The following is a 21,382-nucleotide window of genomic DNA, read 5'->3' as shown; positions in this document are numbered from 1 at the left end:
ATATAAATATATATATATATATATATATATATAATAGAATATTATGACTTGAATCTTGTCTTAGTTGTTGATGATTGTTAGTTTGAATACAAAAATTTGAAGTTAGGGCGAGTCTGATTCAAAAAACCTAATATTTCAATCATACTTTAGACATTTTTCTTCATAAATCTTGCTTTGAGCATTATAAAAAATAAAAGTTAACTTAAACACTACCAAAATTAAAGATGATAATTGTAAGTTAGGTGAGGTACAACTAAGGTTGAGACGTGTGCTAGTCTCGGATCTGGCGACTCTGGCCAAAGTTAACCGTTAAAAGAGGGCCGACATGTAGCAAGAGCTGGGGAGAGGGGGAGGTAAGAAATGGAAACACAGTTACACGAGAAAATTGAGTATTAATCAATATGAGAAGGGAAATTTTCTATCACTTTCTTATACTTAGCTTTTACTTATTTAAATCCCTACTCACCAACTTGCGTGTGGTGGAAGATTCAATTTTTTTGCTGGAGCCACAAGCCTTGGAAGGAACCCAAAGAATTTTCCACATTCCCAAAACTTAAAAAGAAGAGTATGTATCAGAACCCAAAGAACTTTTTACATTCCCAAGCCAACATAGAGTTTCAGGAATCCATGCCTTGGCTGCAACAAGGATCAGACCCTAACTGATCTCCATCCTTTTCACACATTAGATAGGTGAAGGTGAACCCTATCTAAGATTTTGGGGTCTTGTCAAACTATGCTGTTCATCCAATCTTTGAGGATCCTCTCCATGGTTATAGTTTATGAACAATAGAAGATGAAAGACTCAGAGATTTAATTCAAAGGAATGAGGGACTAAGATAAGCAAAGTATGCATCATCCAAGGCAAAAATATGTAAATATAAAATAAAAGGAGAAATGAATACAAGCGGTCATGCGCTTCTGCACCCAAACACAAGGGTGACGAAATGATTATCCCACCTTTCCTGTTAAATGCATAAATGCATGTTCCTATTGCCTCTCCCCACACTGATGCAAGAGCCACATAACCAGATAGCATTCTCTCTCAAAATAAATAAATAAGTAAATGCAATGTACACACATATAAGGAAGGTTTTATTGGATTGGAAATTGCTATTGGAGTTGGCCACATACACATTTTAGTATCCAATTAATCATGTTTACACAAAAGTGTGGAAATGTACACACATGCAAACCATTGGGTTGGATTTTTGTGATTCATATTTATAAATAAATTATGTTGCTTTATCTTGTCATGACATGTGTGATATACGATGTCTTGTATTCCGTCGTAGTTTAATTCAGGGAGTACTGATGCAGGCCCTCCGACAAAACCGCAGTCCCGTTTTGGAGAGGTGTGAAGACAAGTGTTGTAACATATTCTCCATTGATAGTGAAGTAAAATCTCATCTCACCGAGGATGTAGGTAATCTTATCTAACCACGTAAACCTCTATGCATTGTTGATTCTTATTTTTACATTACCGTTTGCATTGTTCTTAAGGTTACGTTTCTACAATGACACGCTTATATGATATGATAAAATTTTGAAATTCATGTTTTCCAACCATATGTTTGTGGCAGTTATCTTCAATTGCACAATAAATGTGATGTATAAGATGTGATTAAAAATATATTTATTTACATTAATAATCGATTACTATTTATGATCATTTATGAAATTTTATTTATTAGTAAAATTATGTGTAACCAATCCTCCCCCTCCTCTTTCAGTCTCTCTTTATTGTTTGAAATGCCAGCAATAAAGCAACAACGAAATGATGAATCCCGTGTCGGCGCTCAGTACTTTTTCCTTAGCAGGTTATATTAAATCAATCACTTTATGAAATTTTTGTAGGAGTAAAGAGAATTAGTGATATTTTCTCTAATGAAATTGACAAGGTTTGTAAAGAAATGAATGGTTCTGCTTTGTTAATAAGTTTATAAGCTCCCGCTTTGTAATTTTTTTTTGCAAAAAATACTCTCATGCTTGGGTCATTCTTAAGGTCATTTTTTTTCCCTCTATATTTCACACTTTTGTTCAATCGTTTGATTGAAGCTACATTTTATAAGTTCAGTTGGGTTCTCCAAGCTTCGGAAAAAATGATTAGTGACTTTTAGAGGTGATTTAATAACATCTTATTGATATGCGATGTAACTTCGTAAAATCTTTTAGTGCTTGTTTTTCTTTTTCAATCATGTTGTTATCTTAGGTGTTGAGCACAAACTTAAGAGAAGTGAAATATTGTATTCCCTTATTAATTTTGCAGTAAATTGATCTTGGAGTTGCTTTGTGATTTTTACCTTCACTCAAGACAGTTTTCTACATTAAATTTGGTGTTTATGATTTTCCTTCCTTTTTTACTTTTGCTTGTTTGAAGGTTTTTCCTCATCCTCTTCCCAACACGATAATGCTTCTTTTAAATGTGACTCTCATGTCCAATGGTCCTTCATTGCAATTGCAAATCAAAATGAAAACCCGAACGAACAATAAGGCCCCATTTGTTTAGAGGGGTTTTGTTGGAGAGGTATTTAAGGTGTGGGATAGTTGTAAGAACTATTCCACTCCAACAAGATTTGAGTTGTTTGTTTAACAAGGGTGGGATTTTGGGGAAAAATGGCAATAATTCCTGTCAACCCACGTGGACATCATATTTCCCCACCCCAACGCTCACCAAGATCCCACCAAATTAGTAGGAACTTTGATTGGGACTTTGGCAAAAATCTACATTTGAACCATCATCACTGTCGAGGTTGCCGCCACAACAGGTCACAGCCACCTCAGTCGACACTACATCTCTCAGATCGGATAGATGACAAGCATAGGGACAACAGCGCACCCCCAACTCTTTCTGTAGCCCTTTCGCCGCTGCAACAAGTCCCAACCACCTCTGCCGCCATCACATCTCTCTAACCAGATCTAACGCTGAGCATAGGGACAATAGTGCACCCCCAACTCTTTCCGTTGTCCTTTTGCCGCTGCAACAAGTCACAACCATCCCTGTCGCCACCACTTCTCTGACCAGATCCGACTTCGAGCATAGGGACAATAGTGCACCCCCAATTCTTTCCATCGCCCTTTCACTGCTACAACACTCTTGCAACTGCTCATGTCACCGTTGCTTCTCTCTCTCTCTCTCTCTCTCTCTCTAGAACGTTCATGGTGCTGCAATCAGCACTGTTGCTGCTTGCTACTCATTTCGTCAGCTTTATGGACTGCAACGAGCACTCACATAACAAGTTGTTGCAGCCTCGTATCTTCTCTCATCTAACCTTAAAATCGATTGAAGTTGAAGAAACTCTAGCCAATCTCCAAGTGCAAATCCATCGCTTCTCTTTTCTTATCTCCATCTCTCTCCTCCAATCAACAACCGGTTATTGGGATGAGAACTTCCTCACTTTATCTCATATTTATTTTTCGTATTTTTTCATCCCCACTAATATGTGGGTCCCATGCTGATAATATTCTTACCCCCAACTCCCTCTAAACAAACGGGTTTAATAGTGTTTGATGAGAAGGTAAAGCTTCTATTTTAGTTGAGAATGATGAAAATTGAAAGATCTATATTATTTTTCATAATATAAAAGAGAAATGTATTTACCTAATCAACCTTTTCAAAAGACATTTTAAGTATATAAAAATATGCTGAGAAGGGTATTTTTGTGGAAATGAAAGATTAGTGTGTATATATATATATATATATATGTCAATACAAAAAAGAGTATTTGATTGAATTAGAGTTTGAAATTTGATATGTGGCTAAAATTGACCATATTCTCTCTATTCAACAGTTGGAATGAACATATCATATGCCCACGTTTTTTTTGCTAACGACGGGCATTTAGCCCTTCGGCCTGACTAGTCCCACGGCCCCATACTGACTCCACAACTGCATGGACCGGGTTATACTGGGGTTGAATGAGAACCATTCAACTTTTACTGAAAGCAGTGAAGAGTACTAAACACCCCGTGTGAGTGGCCCAAGATGTGCCTAGTGGGAGTCAAACTTAGGACGTCCGAGTTTTACGACTCGTACCAAGTTCATTGCTCACCAACTACCCTACTCCCTTGGGTTCATATCATATGTCCACAATTCCACATGGTAGAATAGATATTAAAACATTTGAAAAAATAACATACAATCGTGACAATAATATTCACCTATCTAAAATTAAATTACGTTACGAAATTAGAAGTTGAAGTTTTCCATCCTCAATCAATTCGATTTTTCAAAATCAAGATTGGCATCGACCAATTCTAGACCGGCTGATCGGATCCCAATTCAAACACTGGATAGATACGTTCAACTTTGTTCTTGATTGCATGCATCATTGTCAAAATCGGCCAAGGGTTGCGTTGTGTATTGTGGTGCGATGTGAAGCATGTGTGTGACCACCACCTATATTTTTTTTTTAATTAACTTTTAATAGTATCTTTATTTTTTGTACTTAAAGTAACAATAGTAGGGTTGACCTTAGTTAATAAATAGATACAAGATTGTATATACTTGGAAATTGGAATTATCTCCAAATCTTTTCTATATGAAAAAAAAATATCAGTATCTTATGTAAAATCTAATTAATAGATATATACATAATTATATATGTGCAATATATAATATAGGATTAAAAAAATGTTTATTTACATTAAGGAACCATATGATAGTGTATGAAATTTTTTTTATCGATTACATTATTGGTGAAGCGTACACGAAATTGAAACCTTTGGCCGTTACTTTTGGTTTTTTTTTGGGGGGGGGGGGGGCTTGAATTTGTAATCGGATTTTATGTGCCCCCTACCATAACTGGTCTCTGCCGGCCGCCTAATCTTTTAACTTTCAAGCCTACAATCAGAGAGATCATTGCTTAGAAACATAGGAAGACCCCTTTTTCTTTTTTCTTTTGGAGAAATCGTCTCAATGGAAGCCCCTTCTGTGTCTTCATCTGGTTGTACTTATGATGTGTTCCTAAATTTTATAGGTGAAGATACTCGAAATACCTTTACGGGACGGGACACCTCTACAATGCCTTGGATTTTGCTAGAATTCACACTTACAAGGATGATGAAAAATTCCACAATGGGGAGGAGATTGGCCCAGAGCTACCATCTATGATCCAACAGTCAAGAATCTCAATCCCCATCTTCTCGAAGAACCACGCTTCTAGCAAATGGTGCCTTAATGAGCTCGTCAAGATAATTGAATGCAGGAAAACCATGAGTCAACTTGTCCTGCCCATCTTTTACGATGTTGATCCCTCGGACGTCCGTAACCACACTGGGAGCTATAAGGAAGCTTTTCAGAAACGTAACAACCACTTCCATCAGACGATCATAGACGAGTGGAAAGAGGCTCTGAGAGTAGTTGGGGAATTGAAGGGATGGGATTTGAAGAACATCGCTAATGAGTATGTCCAACATTGCCTATCTGTTTTTCCTTTCTTTTTGGTAGTCCTAATTTTATTGATGGGGCTGTCCATAGGGTTTCTGGGCCACCCTTACAATACAGTTTTGATGGGGACCTGAATTTTGTAGAGAGGCAGATTCAAAGATTCCCCTGGCCAGACTCACATGTCATATTTTAGTTTAACTGAAATTCATAAAGTGCAAAGTTGAGTTTTACAAAATCCAACACCATCAAGAGGGTTTTTTTTTTTTTTTTTTTTCCTCTATTTTTAACGATGGGTATCCCATGCCTTCGGCCTAACTAAAGGATGCTTGGCATATGGCAATGCTTAGACTACAAAGAAGATTCATGATAAATGGGAATGCATATTGTTTTTAAACATGAAATTCAGCAAGTGGTCAATCCCAACCATTCTCTAGATGTTCAATGGTCTGAATTGTCACATCACATGTTCGCATGGTGCAACTGGGTGGGTCATTGATATGTACTCTAGGGACCATAATGGAGCCATAGTCCTCACTCACCCCCCGGTGCTGCCTTTAGGGGGATGTATTCCTTGGTTTTGGGTTGACAATTAGGGCTAACAGTCTCATGCCATAATCAACTCTTTGGTCTTTCTCACACCAATAGTTTGAATATTAGTCTTAAATATTTAACGCCTATGAAGATTGCACAGACAATTGCATGATAGGATGCTTAATATTCGGATCACAAGAAGAAAGAGAGAGATTTTTTTTTTTCCAATTAGGCATCAGGAAACCCAGGTCAAAGTAAAGGAGTAGGCAGTTTTTATGATTGCCAACTCAAATTTTTATGGTCACACAAATCGTAGCAAATATTGTGGAAGAACGAATGTACTTTCTAGAAAGAAAGATTTTTTTTTCTAATTAGGCATCAGGAAACCCAGGTCCAAGTAAAGGAGTAGGCAGTTTTTATGATTGCCTACTCAAATTTTTATGGTCACACAAGTCATAGCAAATATTGTGGAAGAACGAATGTACTTTCTTTTCCTCAGAAAAGATAATTCATTCTACTGAAAAATGTGTGCCAAAATGTTGAAATTGCATATTTTGATCTCCATAATGTCCTCGTAGAACGTGACTTTTCTTCGATTATCATTTTCTGCAGTTCTTTTAATTTCCTCCATGGTATCTTTCTTAAGCTTTTTATCTCTTCTGTTTCAGGTATAAGGGGTGAGTAGGTAGTAGACTTTACTCCCCCTCTATACGTTTTTTTTTTTTTTTTTTTTTTTTGGGGGGGGTGGGGAAAGTGATGTTGGAAACGTTATGACCAATTTAATAGGCAGTCACCTGTAAGAAAGAAATTGGGTTAGGGGCCATAAAAATGTGAGATCTTACTTGTTATTGATTTTTACCCTCCCTTTTTTGGGTATATGTTTTCCTCTTCAATTTACCAACCATTGATCTATTTGCCTAAGTTCATGTGGAAGGAATAGGAATAAATAAATAAGACCCGTAATAAAATTTCTCTCATCTACTTCAGCTTCAAATGATTAATTTATGGTTTCGTCCAAGTAAAATTTTATGGTTCCTTTCTTTTGTTTTTTGTTTTACTTATCTTTTTCTTGATTTGAATTGGATAGGGATGAAGCGACATTAGTACAATTAGTTGTTGCAGAAGTTTTCAATAAATTGAGGAAAGACTTTCATATTGTTTCTGATGACCTAGTTGGGATCCAATCTCATGTAGAAAAAATGATGAGTTTGTTAAACATTAAAACTAGAGATGTAAAAATTGTGGGAGTTTTGGGGTTGGGTGGGATTGGCAAGACAACTATTGCCAATGTTGTCTACAATACAATCTTGCATCACTTTGACAGATGTAGTTTTCTGGAAGACATTTGAGAAACTGTGCAAGATAATAGGGGACTTATCGATTTGCAAATTAAACTTGTCTCTAATATATTTAAAGGAAAAAGTCTCAAAATCACTAATGTAAATGAGGGAATTAATGTGATCAAAGAAAGACTTTGTCGCAAGAAAGTTCTTATCATTCTTGATGATGTGGATGATAATTTTCGATTGGATGCATTAGTCAGGAAGCATGACTGGTTTGGTTTGGGGAGTAGGATTATAATCACAATAAGAATATAAGCGCATCTTACTTAAACATGAAGTGGATGTGATATATGAGCCCTGTGAAATGGATCTAAATTAATCTCTTCAACTATTTTACAGGCACGCCTTCAGAAGGAACCGAATTCCGGAGGACTATCTAGATCTCTCAAAAGACATTGTAAAAATTATTGGAGGGGTTCCCCTAGCTCTTGAGGTTATAGGCTCATCTTTATTTTGCAGGAAAAAAACAGCATGGCGAGATTTATTAAAGATGTTGCAAGAAATTCCTAATGATGAAGTTCAGAAAAAGTTAAGAATAAGTGTTGATGGTTTAGGGTATTGACACCAAGAAATAATATTTCTTGATATTGTATGTTTTTTCATTGGCATGGATAAAAATATTGCATGATTCATATGAAACTATGTGGCTTTTAAGTTGAAATAGGAATTAATGTTCATTGTCAATGGATAAAAATATTCTTTTATTTTTATTTAAATCTAAATGTCATGGAAGTTGTTGAACATGTTGTTCTACTTATAGAGGATCCTACACTGTTAGAATCTTTTAACCGTTTTAGAGATTAAATATTCAAAACATTATTTTGTTTTATAAAAGTGTGTTGGAGAAGTTTATCTCTTCCTAATAGGCACCTAAGTAACCAATAGGTGTGACTATCAGAAAACATGTCTGAACAGTCAACAAACATGTATTATGGAAGAGACATGGCTTTTGAAAACACCCATTAGCGGATATATATGTTAATACTTTCAGTGCAAGTAGTAATATGGTTCGATCTCGCTTAGTCAACAAAATGAAACATTCTCTCACTATATTTGGACAATCTAGAGTGTTAATCTCAATTTGGCACTGAGAGGGGGGTGAACAATGTTTACAAAATCTTTGTTGCTGATGTCTGTTTGAAGCTATCCTGTATTCTGTTCAATACACACAATCATATGTTTGTCCACCTTGCACCACTCAGTGACGAAGTCTAACAACTGGGAGAATCAAATTCACAGGGAGTACTGCAAGGATGTTTTCTTGATATTTCTCTTTGTTTTGGCAAACCCAGAGCAAGAGCCAGTGATAACAAAATAATGTTTTCTTTGTTATTCTCTCTCAATTTAGTTTTGATTCATGAAGATGTCTTTTTATGTAATTTTACTTTCTCCTAGACAGCATGGGTTCGTAAGGAACATGAATTGGTCTATTGTTGATTTTGACAATGTGAAGGAAATGTCAACATCAGAACAAGATCACTACATTTTGAGACACATTGCATATTTTAACAAAATTTTCCCTTCCCTTGTACACTTGCATTATACAAGTTGGTGACCTCTAAGTTCTATATTTCCCCATTTTGTTACTTTTGCTATTAGGACCATAATATGTATAGTTGTAATTTTATTTTGTTATATTTGCTGCTAACCCGTGTCTATCTGGTCGATTCTATCAATGATTTTAACATCTTGGATGATGCTAGATTTTTTTTGATATAAATTCTGCTGTTATCATAAAATGCATTTCTGAAAAGTTTTGCCAAGAAAACATCACAACATGGCGTAAAATTGTAGGGGTCAAGAGGATTAAAAGAGGGAGGGGATTAATAACCAGTCTTCCAAAAAGCCAGTTTGAAAAAATCCAAGGGAATGTTTGTGGAAATGTCAAGTTTCAGCACTGGTGATGTCATCTTAAGTTTTAGCCTTGTTGAAAGTTTGCCTCTTGGAAGAATAGAATTTTGAAAATTTCTACCAAAATATGTCTCAACACTCCTCTGCACCAGCCTGTCCGCATATCATAATTTAAAATCCTAATTAGGCCTGCAAGAAACCTTTTGGGGGAAGTCAGATATCCTCTATCTTGACTATCATCATTTTCACACATGTGGAAGGTTGAATGTTTTGGCAAACTAACCGTTTGTATTTTTAATTAAAACTCACTGATGCCACGTCAAACAGATTGTGACATAGACATGTCAATAAAATTTGAGCATGAAATAGGGTTTAATATTTGAGATGTAAGGATATCTGACTTCCCAAGCCTTGGGTGTATTGTGGTTCTTGAACGACCTAAAGGGCAAGGAAAATATCTTACTTCTTAGATTCGGAATTTTTTTTTCTCTTTTCTTTTAAGTTTCTTAGCTAAATTTAGATCCAACGCCTGAAATCCAAGTAGATCCATCATATGAACTGTTGCTTGAGAAAACCAGGAAAAAATTAGAGAGTTTTCAAGAAAGAAAAATGTTGAGATCCAATGTTCAGCTGCTCAATATTATATTGTGTATTTTTCATTAAGGATGCATTTGGTCAAAAATTTCAGTTTTTATATCAAAATGTCATTATGAAACAAAAAATGGTATTTAGTGAACCTGTTTCAGTAACGATTACACTAGTTGTTCATTTTTTTTTTTATATTTGAAACGAAATCAAAATGATGGAATGAGGTTTCATCATTCCACCATTTTGCGTTCTAGGATTTTTTTTCCCCTTTTTGTTTAAAAAATAAAAATAAAACGAGAAACACAATCTAGATGAATACCAACGCAGCCTAAGTAATAAAACTACTATAAGTTTCTTTGGAAAATAAAAATAAAAAATCTATTTCCTATTTTGTTAATTTTGAAGAAATTATTCTAAGCATTTTGCGGGGATTTTCAGTGGCCTTTGGAATCTCTCACTCTTTTGATTTAGAAAAAGAGGAGTGGGATCCTTCCAATGCTAGAATTCTAATTCGGATTAATGGAGGGAACCCATTACAAATCGTCAATAGGGAGATTTTATGCACAGAGAGAGAGAGAGAGAGAGAGAGAGAGAGAGAGAGAGAGAGAGAGAGAGAGAGAGAGAGAGAGAGAGAGAGAGAGACCCCAAGTTTGCTTTCTCCAAATGTGTAAAAGATCATAGCTACACTTGGAAGATGAGTGTTGATCATGTTCTTGCATGAGAACCATTCTCGTACGATCTGTTATATACACACATGGAATTCATCACAAGGTTTGTTTTTAGGTGGATTCCATATGTGTGGATCCCGCTCTCGAAAAAGAGTTTCAAAACCTAAAGAATTCTCAATCTAAGTCTTTGATTGAAACTGATGGTAAGGGCCATACAGAGTTAACCCAAAATACAACAAAAATATGCTGCTTGATACGTACTGGCATAAATCGGCTATGAATTCGAAGGAAATGGCAAAATTTTTAGCTCTTCGGTAACAACAAAACTTGAAAACTGAATGTATGAGTTAAAAACGTTTATAATTGAAAAAATAAATAAATAGCAAAAAACATGCAATGTACATACATGTAAGGAAAGTTTTCTATTCGAAATGGCTATTGGAGTTGACACATTTTAGTACACAAAAAATGTGGCAATGTACACACATGAAAAGCCTTGAGTAGGAATTTTGAGATTCATATTTATGAAGGTAGTTATTCATATAACAATTGTAGGTGATGTTTTGGAAAATCATAAGATAATTATGAGCTTATCTATTTTTATAGTTTTTTTGTTTTTCAGTCTAAACTATCTATTTCCACTTAATGTTGGGACATTGTAAAGTAATGTCAAGATTCTCAGTATCATGGTTTTATAGGACAGTATTGGAATGGATATTGGTCATTCCAATTAACGGTTATGGTATCGGAATGGATTGGTATCAGATTGCCTATATTGGTACCCTTACTTTACCTAAAAGAACAAAAATTTTGACCTTTTTTTTACCTCTGATCCGTTTCGTTCAACTAATATGCTATCGAGATCAGACACTTGTCAAATTGATACGGGCGATCCAATACTGATACTTAGAACCATGATTGGTGCACATGCATGGACATATATGGATATGTGCCAGTACAAAAGAGAGTGTTTGAGTGAATCAAACTTCAAAATTTGATATGTGGCTAATCTTGACCATGTCCTCTCTATCCGACAGTTGGAATTGACATATCATATATCCACTATGTCCATGTGGTAAAATAGATTTAATAGATATGGGAAAATTTGAAAAAATAGGAGACAATTGTGACAATAATATTCACATTTTTATAAATAAATTACATTATGAAATTGGAAATTGAAGTGTTCCATCCTCGATCAAGTTCGATTGTTAAAATCGAGATTGGCATTGATCAATGCCAAATCGGCCAATCCGATCCCAATTCTTAAACACCGATAACAATCGAGTTCTCCATGGAGAACACGTATGATACATTCAACTTGATTTCTAAAATATATATATATATATATATATTACATGCATCCTTTTCGAAATCGGCCAAGAGTTGCATATGTACATGTTGTGTATTCTTTTTTGTGAATCCAGTGCATAGCGCACTGGTTGCATCCGTTGATGCAATTTTTGGCTTAGTTCAGACCTACACAGCACAAGTTAGAAACCAGCCCGGAGGATCTCTGGGATGGAGGCTCCGATGCCTATGTTAGGTTTCAAGTGAACAAAAAAGAAATGAAGGTAGAGCTTGGGGTGTATTGTCAATCTTATCTCTGAAATCTATTAAGTACTCTACATATATATATATATATATATATAGGGAGAGGGATAGATATGCTAGCAGGTCACCTAGGAATTAGGTATGCTAGCAAGGTTTTAACCGTAGGATTTAGTCAGCTTAAATAAAACCGTTGGATGAAGGGAAAAAATCCAAATCTTCACTCCACTGCTGTTACACATTTTCTTTACCCTGCAACTATCAAGAGTTGCCGGAGTCTTACGGACCTGCTTTCTCGCTCGCACCTTCTTCTCCCCGCAGCCCTTCATCTCAATCTCTACCTCTGCAACTATTAATCGATCTCATTCATCTCCTATAACCCTTCATCTCGATCTTGAAAATAGGTTGGTAGTATATACTTACTTCGATGACAACTACGATCGCATCCAATCTCAGCCAGGGGCGGTTATGACATCACAATATTGGAGTGAATGGGAATGGATAATTAGGTCACTTAGGCGAGCACCAGAGAGCCATCCCTGTTGTCTTTACGGCCAGAGATGTCGCCGTCCTCCATCACGATCATCTAGTTGTAGAGTGAGGAGTCATTACCTCAAAAGTCCATCGGCGCCGGAGATGAAGTGGAGACTCAATATTTGCCCTTGTTCCTGGAAAAGACCCTACGAGCAGCATCGACGACAAGTTCCACATCTTCGGTGACAGGAAGCAGTTGGGAGAATGATTGGGATAGGGCGTGCGATTGAGTGACCGTCTGTAGCTGAACCCGCCGTGGGTATGCCGGGATTGACCATAGTCCATTTTCCAAGTCTAAGTAGGGATTCAGATAGAACCGATTCAACCACCTTTCCTCACCACACAACCGGTGAATTTGTGGGAGCGGGAGTCGGAGAGGGTAATCGGTGGAGTCGGAGAGGGAGAGGGAGAGAAGTCGGAGAAGGAGAAGGAGAGGGAGAGAAAAAGAACCGTAGAGCGGCAGTGGTGGGCAACATAGGTAGGACAATAGATACAAACGAATGAGATCGATTATGTTTCATCTAAGGGTCAATAATTGCTAGCACACCTAATTCTTAGGTGACCTGTTAACATACTTGTCCTTTTCCCATATATATATATATATATATATAGATTGATGACTCCTTCTATTGGTTAGCCTGTGACCTTTGTTGCTGATATGGACCTCCATGTCATTGGTGGGCTAGTCACCATGTAAGGCTGAGGTGGTTGATTCTGTAATGCTTGACCTAATCATGGTCGACCTTGTAATGGTTGCTATGATTGATTGAAGGCGATTGCCTAACTCATGACTGATTAAGTTTGTTAGCCCTGGTTTAGTTTGAAAACGATTCTAGGTGTCAGTCTTATGATTAGGTGTAATAAATAGTCCCATCCCGGATGATCAATACCACACACGGGATAAGGTACAAAGTACAAACAGGAGATCAGCTTTATAAGAAACACTTAGGCTCCATTTGGTAACGTTTCTGTTCCAGAAACGTCGTTTCGTGTCAAAACGAAAATTTCAGTTTCTGCGTCAAAATGCAATTTTTAAACGAAAAAATTGTGTTTTAAAATTTCAGATTTTTATTGGAAACTTTTTTTTTTTTTGTAAAATGGAACGAAACTGGGAAGACGGAACTCCAAAAATTTGGAGTTTCGTCCAATCTCGTTTTTTCAGTTTTTTTTTTTTTTTTTTACACTTTTTGTTCCAAAAAAACAGAAACGGACCATAAGTACACCAAACAGAATATTCTGTTTTTTCATTCCAATAAAACAAAAAAACTCCAGAAATATTTTTTTAGAACGATACCAAACAAAGCCTTAATGGGTGGTCCGCATAAAAGGTGCCGACCATCTAGTGACTAGTGAGAAGCTTGAGGTTCTTATTTTGAGAAAGACCACAGACCTCAGACTTCCTCCTCCACCCTACCCTCCACCAGATAGAGAACTAAAGCCTAAAAGCAGCGGCTATGAACGGAGACGAAGAGAGAGGAGGAGTAGGAGAAGGGTTTCGGTTTGACCTGACAATTAGACGGTGAGAGAGCTTTTGTCCCTCTTTCATTCTTAGCCGTCAGATTGTTCTCAATTATGTGTCAACAAACGGAGCCGTCTCCGCCAGGTCATGTCTTCACAGACGATTTTTTTCTTGTAATATCAGTATCGTGTGTTGCGATGTAAAAGGTTTCGCTTAAAACGTCTGTCATCTAAGGTGAAAATGAGATTATAATACGTACATACTACTACCGGCCATAAGGACATTAATAAATAAATTAAAGAGAATCGTACAGAGCACGAAATTGAAACCTTCCGACCTTTTGGCTTTTACAAAAGTGGACAAATAGAAATCGACGTACCTACTGGTTTACTATTTCCCTTCACTGCAATCGCCATCTTCGCCGGCTCTCGGGTTGGTCGCTCTCTCGCTCCCTGTCCCTCTCTTGTCTGATTCTCTGTGTTGTGATTTCTGAAATATTTCTTCTTCTGCAGAATCACCTCTCGCCGTTCGAATCTTCGGTCAGCCGTGAGCGTCACCGGTTGTCCGGAGGTAAGTCTCTCTCCTTCCTTTATCTCTCACTGGGTGCGTCGTGCACCACATAAACTTAAATTGCAGCTCACTGGTGTCAATTAAAGCCACCTGAACTGCTGTCATTACGATCTATTTAGTTTGTAATCCTCCAAACCCTCAATAAAACTAAGAGTAGAAGGTCAGATTTTTGCTGATCAACCCCTTCATCATTTCGGATCGCAAATCGTGTAGTTATTTGGTGAACATGGTACCTGTTCTTGTAAGTTTGGCCTCTGGACTCTGTTATATATGCCCATAGAGTCTCTATATTGGATTTGGTTAACAATACTGCAGAAGTTTAGACTCTTTCATGTGAAAAAAATGAAATTTTAAGATACCTCCTCTTTATCTTGACCAACCGTTGTAATGAAAAAAAATCTTGGGACAAAGTAGTCACTGAAATTTGGTGGGGAGAGACGCTAACATAGGAAATCAGAAAAGAGTAAACAGTGATAGAAAGCAAAACTCACTAGACAACAGAGTCAGCTTGCAACCAGAGATTCTCCTCTTTACAATATTATCCCAATTTGGGACAAAATAAGCCCACCTTATATGATAGAACTCTGGCCTGATGGATGCCCAGAATAAAAGGTTTTTAATTATTTTTCTAAACACCTGGTGGTGATTGGAGACTAAATGTTTGAATGCTCTTATCATTCCTTACATTCCAAATAGTCCTACATATGGCAGTTGGACAAGAACTCCACAAAGGTCCTTCCATTAGGGCCTAGAGCTCTACGTCTCTACGCCTCCACCATGAAGCAAAACATAATTTTTGGGAGCTGGGTCTAATACTGGCCAAATAAAGTAGAAATTGATAAAAAAGATGATGGGATTAGTATTAAGCTATTGCATTGTGTTTATTTCAGTTGAGAGACTTCATTTTGATAAATTTGTCTTTTAGATGTTTTGTTGTGTTTGTTGAGTGATGTACTTGTCTACTACTTCTGATATAATGCCTAAATTTTTTGTTCCAAATTTTGAAACGGGAACCACATTAAATACTTGCTTATTGTTACTGTGTCCTTTTTTAAGGCGGATTTTTAAAATTATTATTTAAGTCTAGGCCCGTTTAATACCCATACATATCCTTACTCTCTTTTTTCTTCTTTTGCCATACTTTTATTTACTAATTATGGTGCTGACTGCTAAGGATTTTTTTTTTCTTAAATAATTTTGTGAAATTATTTGGGCACACTCCAATTCCAATAGGGGTGATCCTTTCAATTGTACAAGTCAGAGCTGATCTTTTAACTTTCAGGCCTACAATTGAAGAAAACATTGCTTAGAAACAAAGAAAAAAGAGGTCTCAATGGCAGCCCCTTCTGCATCCTCATATGGTTGGAGTTATGATGTGTTCCTGAATTTTAGAGGTGTAGACACTTGCAAGACCTTTACCGGACACCTCTATAATGCCTTGGAATCTGCTGGAATTCACACTTTCGGGGATGATAAACTCCGCACTGGGGAGGAGATTGGCCTAGAGCTACTATCTGCAATCCAGCAGTCAAGAATCTCGATCCCCATCTTCTCAAAGAACTACGCTTCTAGCAAATGGTGCCTTAATGAGCTCGTCAAGATAGTTGAATGTAGGAAAACCATGAATCAACTTGTTCTGCCCATCTTTTACGATGTCGATCCCTCGGATGTCTGTAACCAAACTGGGAACTATGAGGAGGCTTTTCAGAAACATAACAACCACTTCCATCAGAGGATCATAGACGAGTGGAAAGAGGCTCTGAGAGAGGTTGGGGTATTAAAGAGATGGGATTTGAAGAACATCGCTAATGGGTAAGTCCAACAGTCCCTATTTGCTTTTCTTTTCTTTTTGGTAGTCCCTATTTTAATTCACAAGACCTCAGATTCGATTACCATCTTGTCAATTTTTATGTCTCTATTTTTCCATTTTTTCTCCCTAAACTTTATTAGTCTTACGTTGATTATAAATCATTTCTTCCCAATATTCATTGATTGCATTCAACTGGGGTTGCAACAAGTAGGGTATGGTTGGGTAAGGATTTGTCCTTACAAATTCATGTTACTTGGCTGATAAACGATTAAGGATGTAATGCATCTAGAGAAAGAAACATGGATTAGGAATGTTAATTTGGGTTTATATTTGATTGATAATGTGGACTAGGATAGGGGTCTAACCAAGTCTCAACTGCAGGAACTTTTAACCCAAGAACAACCAAACATGCACAATAGAAATCAACAACAGTGTAGTAATAAATCTGAGACAACAGGTTTTGATACTTGCAATTGATCCCAACAGTTTCAGAAATTCTATGGCAGAATAACAAATAGTATATTATGAGCTCAGGTCATCAACTAGAAGGTCGAATCCATTGGAGAATAAGAGCAGCACTCAAGCATCAACATCCAACACAGATCAGACAACAGATCTGGGCAGAAATTCCAATCGGCCAGAATAGGAAGAATTCCTATAACTAACAATCCCCTGGTCTGATCAGCCCCAGATTAAAATCGAGTCTCCCTCAAGATAGGACTAACACTATATCCAATTTTCATAGCCATCAGACGGCTGTAATCTCAGAACAGAAAAGGGGTGATAGGAGAGAGAACTAGAATTCCAGAACCAGAATTTAACAATAAATCAGATCTCTTACCTGGGTCGATGAGCCTTGTAGATAACCTTGAAAAGAAGAAAAGAAAGCTTGAAGAGACTTTTTGGACCTCACGCTGCAAAAAATCACCGGATCAAACACTAGTCCATCACTTTGATCATACACAGCACACTCAAAAGAGCAAAATGCAGAAGCATTGTTTTAATTCATAAATCAATGGCATTGTGGGAGCCATTCTTCTTTATTTATAATAATGATGGGGGTGATTACAAGAAATAGAAACTACCTTTAGTTTCCAAAGCTGAAATAGGAAACTAAATAAACACAAGACCTCTAGTTACTAAAATTAAAAATAGAAACTAGGAAATAAGAACTTTGACACTAACTAGGTGCTGAAATTAGAAACTAAATAACCCCATATAAAGGAAACTAATGAAAAATTCCTACTAAAACTAGAAATCCCGTATGCAACCTTAGAACCCCTAGTTTAGGCCCATAAAAGTGGCCTATTACACTCAAAACACATGGGATTAAAGGCCCAACATGTATGGAACACAACCCTAGGCTTATTCCTAATAAAACAAGCCTAGTTTTGTGAAGAATCTGCATCAATTGACCCTTAGACTTTATTTTTATTTTTATTTTTTTAATTTTTTGGAGTGGGGGTATTGGAATTGGGAAAATGGACTAGCAATAGATGGGAAAGAAGAATCTTGAGTCTTGGGTTGATATGTGTAGACATTGTGCATAGAATGTAACAACTTATAAAATTACCTAAGTGTCCTTAGTAGATAGTTAAACAGTGAGGATAATTCCCTCACTCTTACTCTAATGTAAATAATTGACCTAATTCTATATAGGATCACAGAATAACCCCAAATTTGGCACTGATTTCAGATTTAACAACAGTATATGAATATGTAATAAACAGTGACCAGAAATAGGTTAAAACACCCCTTAGCTAGATCCAACTTCAACTCCATCCTTCACCTTACTGCCAGAGATGGGTCTCTCCTTTCTCACACCCAGATGCCATAAAGGCTGTGGCAGTTTCTTATAACTTAGATCTCCCCTCCCCCTCATCCCCTCTCTCCAAGCCATCCCTTTCAATTCTAAGATTCAAGCTGTTGTTCATTCCCACAAGTCTAACAAAGCCCCCCGGTTCCAATGGCTTTGGTATGGACTTCTCCTCCTACTCGGATGTCATTGGGGTTGATCTTACTAAAGCCATTAAAAGCTTTTTCTCAACCCCTCTCAAATCCATAGCATCGATAAAACCTTCCTTTGTCTCATCCCCAAGAAGGAAGGGCCATCCTCCATGTCTGACTTCGGACCCATCTCCTTTTGTCACCTTCTATACAAATTCATAGCCAAAATGCTATCCAATTGCCTCCAGCTTGTCATTGACTCCCTTTTAAGTGCAAACCAATCTGTCTTCATTCCAGGAAGAAGAATCGCTGACAACATCATTCTTTGCCATGAGATTGTAAGGGGGTTTGATAAGAAGTCCTACTCCCCAACGGCCCTTCTCAAGATTGACATCCATAAGGCTTTCGACTCCATTCGATGAGACTTTGTCTCTAAAGTCCTGCTTGCTATGTCCTTCCCCCCAATCTTTGTCAATTGGATTCACTCTTTCATATTTCTCCTAAGCTCTTTGTTCAGGTGAATGGCTCTCCAACTGGTTATTTTGCCTCCTCTATCGGTATTCGACAAGGTTGTCCCCTTTCCCCTTTCTTATTCTACCTTTCCCTTAAGGTTCTTTCTAGATCCAACCAATCCCGCACCGATGATCTCCTCATCTCCTCATCTCCTCATCTCCCCTATTCCCAAGTTCAAATTTCTCACGCTAACTCATCTTGCTTTTGCTAATGATCTCATGATCTTCTCCAAAGCTGACCTTGTCTTTATCCAATCAATCATGTCCCCCCCACCCTTTTGAATCTCTCTCTGGCCTTCGCATCAATCTCCTCAAATCCCATATTTCTTATCCGGGGTTTCTGACCACTCCAAAGCCGGCCTCCTTCAGCTCATAGGGTTTTCTCTTGGATCCCTCCCAGTTAAGTATCTAGGTCTCCCTTTGATATCCTATACACTGGCAGCCCACCACTGCACACCCATCTTGAGCCAAATCCGCAAGAGGCTCCAACTCTGGAAAGGTAAGCTCCTATCCTATGCGGGTCACCTGGAAGTCATTCAACCGGTCCTCCAATCCTCTTATCTATTGGTCAAGAGTCTTCCAAATTTCTAAATCAATCATCGAGACAATTGAAACCCTCTGTCCTTTGGAAAGGATCGTTTGGGAAGGAACTTATTCTGCTAAATTCCTCCATCTAATCCGCTAGTCCTCCATCTATCGTCCCAAATATGAAGGAGGCCTTGGATTAAGAAAAATCAAGACACCAACCTTTCAGGCATTCTGAAGTTTTTTACTGGAAGCTAGATTCGAATCAGAACAGCATTTGGGTTTCTTGGGTCTACTATTCCATTCTATCCAAAGATTCCTTATGGACCAACCCTCTCTCAGAATGCCTACTAGGTCTGACGCAAAATTCTTCAAGTCAAACCTATTGCCTTTGATGCCATTCACTCTTGCATAGGTAATGGTTCTGCAACCTCCCGATGGCTTGACAATTGGCACCCGGATGGAGTGCTTTTCCTGAAAGTGGGCCCAAGAGTAGTCTATTCCTCTGGTCTTGCAAAGGACTCTTTAGTCTCTTCAATCATCTACAATGGCTCCTGGTTTCCTCCTCTTACTCCCTACCATTTCTGCCCTTTGGTCCTCTCTCTCCCTGCCCTTTCCCCTAATGGTGGAACTGACAGAATTGTTTGGTCCCATCCCCCTCTGGCCAATTCTCCTCTTCCTTTGCTTGGCATCTAGTCCGCTCTTCCAGCCCCACCATCCCTTTGCATAAGATTATTTGGTTTAAATCCCACATCCCTTGGCACAGCTTCATTGTTTAGAGAGCTCTCTCTAATTGCCTCCATACCCATTCCTTTCTTATCCATCGCCTTATCTCCCTTCCCTTTGCTTGTTGTTGTGTTGGAATGGTGTAGAAGATACTAGTCACTTATTTTTTGAATGTCCCTTCACCTCCACCATTTGAAAGTGTGTCCTTGCCAAATGCTGGGCTGCTAGGAGAAGACCCTTCTCCCTTGAGAGAGAATGGATATGGGTTGATATGACCTTTGGTAATAGCTCTATCTGCGACATTGCTGGGAAGCTCACCTTCGGGGCAACCATTACCCACATTTATATGGAACACAATCTGCATTGATGGACTTCCAACTCCAAATCATTCGACTAGATTTGGAATGCCATCTCCGTTGATGTTTTCTCCAAAATTCTTGTGATCCCTCATCGATCGGTTGTTGATTCACTGAGGAACAAGCTCATTATTGTCTCTTGGGGTCTTCTTTTGTCTATTTTGATTTCCCCCATCCCCCCTAGGGGCTTATCTTCTTGTTTCTTGGGCCTTCGGGTCTTGTATATTTCCTCCCCATTTTCCCCTTGTTATTTATTTTCATATTCACCCAGAAAAAAGAAAAAAAATCAGTAAGAATCATTGAAAAATTAGGATAGGGGGGACCCATTCATCGTGTGCCATATAGTTGAGATTGGCCACCAATTTTAATTAGTGGCTATTAAGGAGGACCTGAAGTTGTCCAATGATCACCCTTCCAAATTATCAATCCATGCGGCTAAAAAGTGGTAGTGTGCAAAAACACAGATCTTAATATAAAATGTTGGGAATGTTTTTACTTTATTGTATATCTCCTTGATGCAGATACGACTGCCCTTTCTTGGTTGGACCAGCATGACCGGCTTTGGAAGCCAAGAGCCAAGAAGAACCGGTCCAGCCCAGGGTTTTGGTCCAACAAGGGTTGGAAATAAAATTAGTAGTTTACTAGTATTTTATTTCATGCTTTTATTTTCCAGACTCGAACGTAGGAGTAGGATTTATTTCCTTGCTTTGGTTTCCTTTTTATAGTTGTTTCCTAGTTTAGGCTAGTTTCCATTTCAGTTAAGTTTCTAATTTCATGTTCCTATTTTCCTATATATTGGTTGTAATCGATTGAAAATTTAGAGAGTGATTTGATTTTTGAATGAATATGTTGAGTGTGATTCTCCTTTTTCCCCCTCTCTACTCTGATTTTCCCTCTCATCCCTAAGGGTTCTCCATCAACTTGGTATCGGAGCCGAAGGATCCTAATCCTTCCCCATCTTTCTTCTTCCCTTCCCATTCTCTGTGTCGGCTTCCACCGATACTGAGAACAAAAAAAAAAAAAAA

At 37.7% G+C, this 21,382-nt stretch overlaps 1 protein-coding gene across 7 annotated transcripts in view; it reads left to right on the top strand.

Moving 5' to 3' along the window:
• Positions 1-13,861: 13,861 nt before the first annotated feature.
• The window catches only part of LOC122079672 (TMV resistance protein N-like), a 13,674-nt gene continuing 6,153 nt past the window's right edge, over positions 13,862-21,382 (top strand). For 3 of the 7 annotated variants that reach the window (XM_042646343.1, XM_042646340.1, XM_042646345.1), the window contains exons 1-3: positions 13,863-14,343; positions 14,424-14,481; positions 15,764-16,293. In XM_042646343.1, coding sequence (XP_042502277.1) covers positions 15,815-16,293 — 479 coding nt within the window. In that variant the 5' untranslated portion in view covers positions 13,863-14,343; positions 14,424-14,481; positions 15,764-15,814. The other 4 variants (XM_042646342.1, XM_042646344.1, XM_042646338.1 and 1 more) reach the window with 3 other exon arrangements.

The sequence above is a fragment of the Macadamia integrifolia genome, chromosome 5 (assembly GCF_013358625.1).
Source record: "Macadamia integrifolia cultivar HAES 741 chromosome 5, SCU_Mint_v3, whole genome shotgun sequence".
Classification (NCBI taxonomy): domain Eukaryota; kingdom Viridiplantae; phylum Streptophyta; class Magnoliopsida; order Proteales; family Proteaceae; genus Macadamia; species Macadamia integrifolia.
This window is presented reverse-complemented; position numbering and strand designations above follow the sequence as displayed.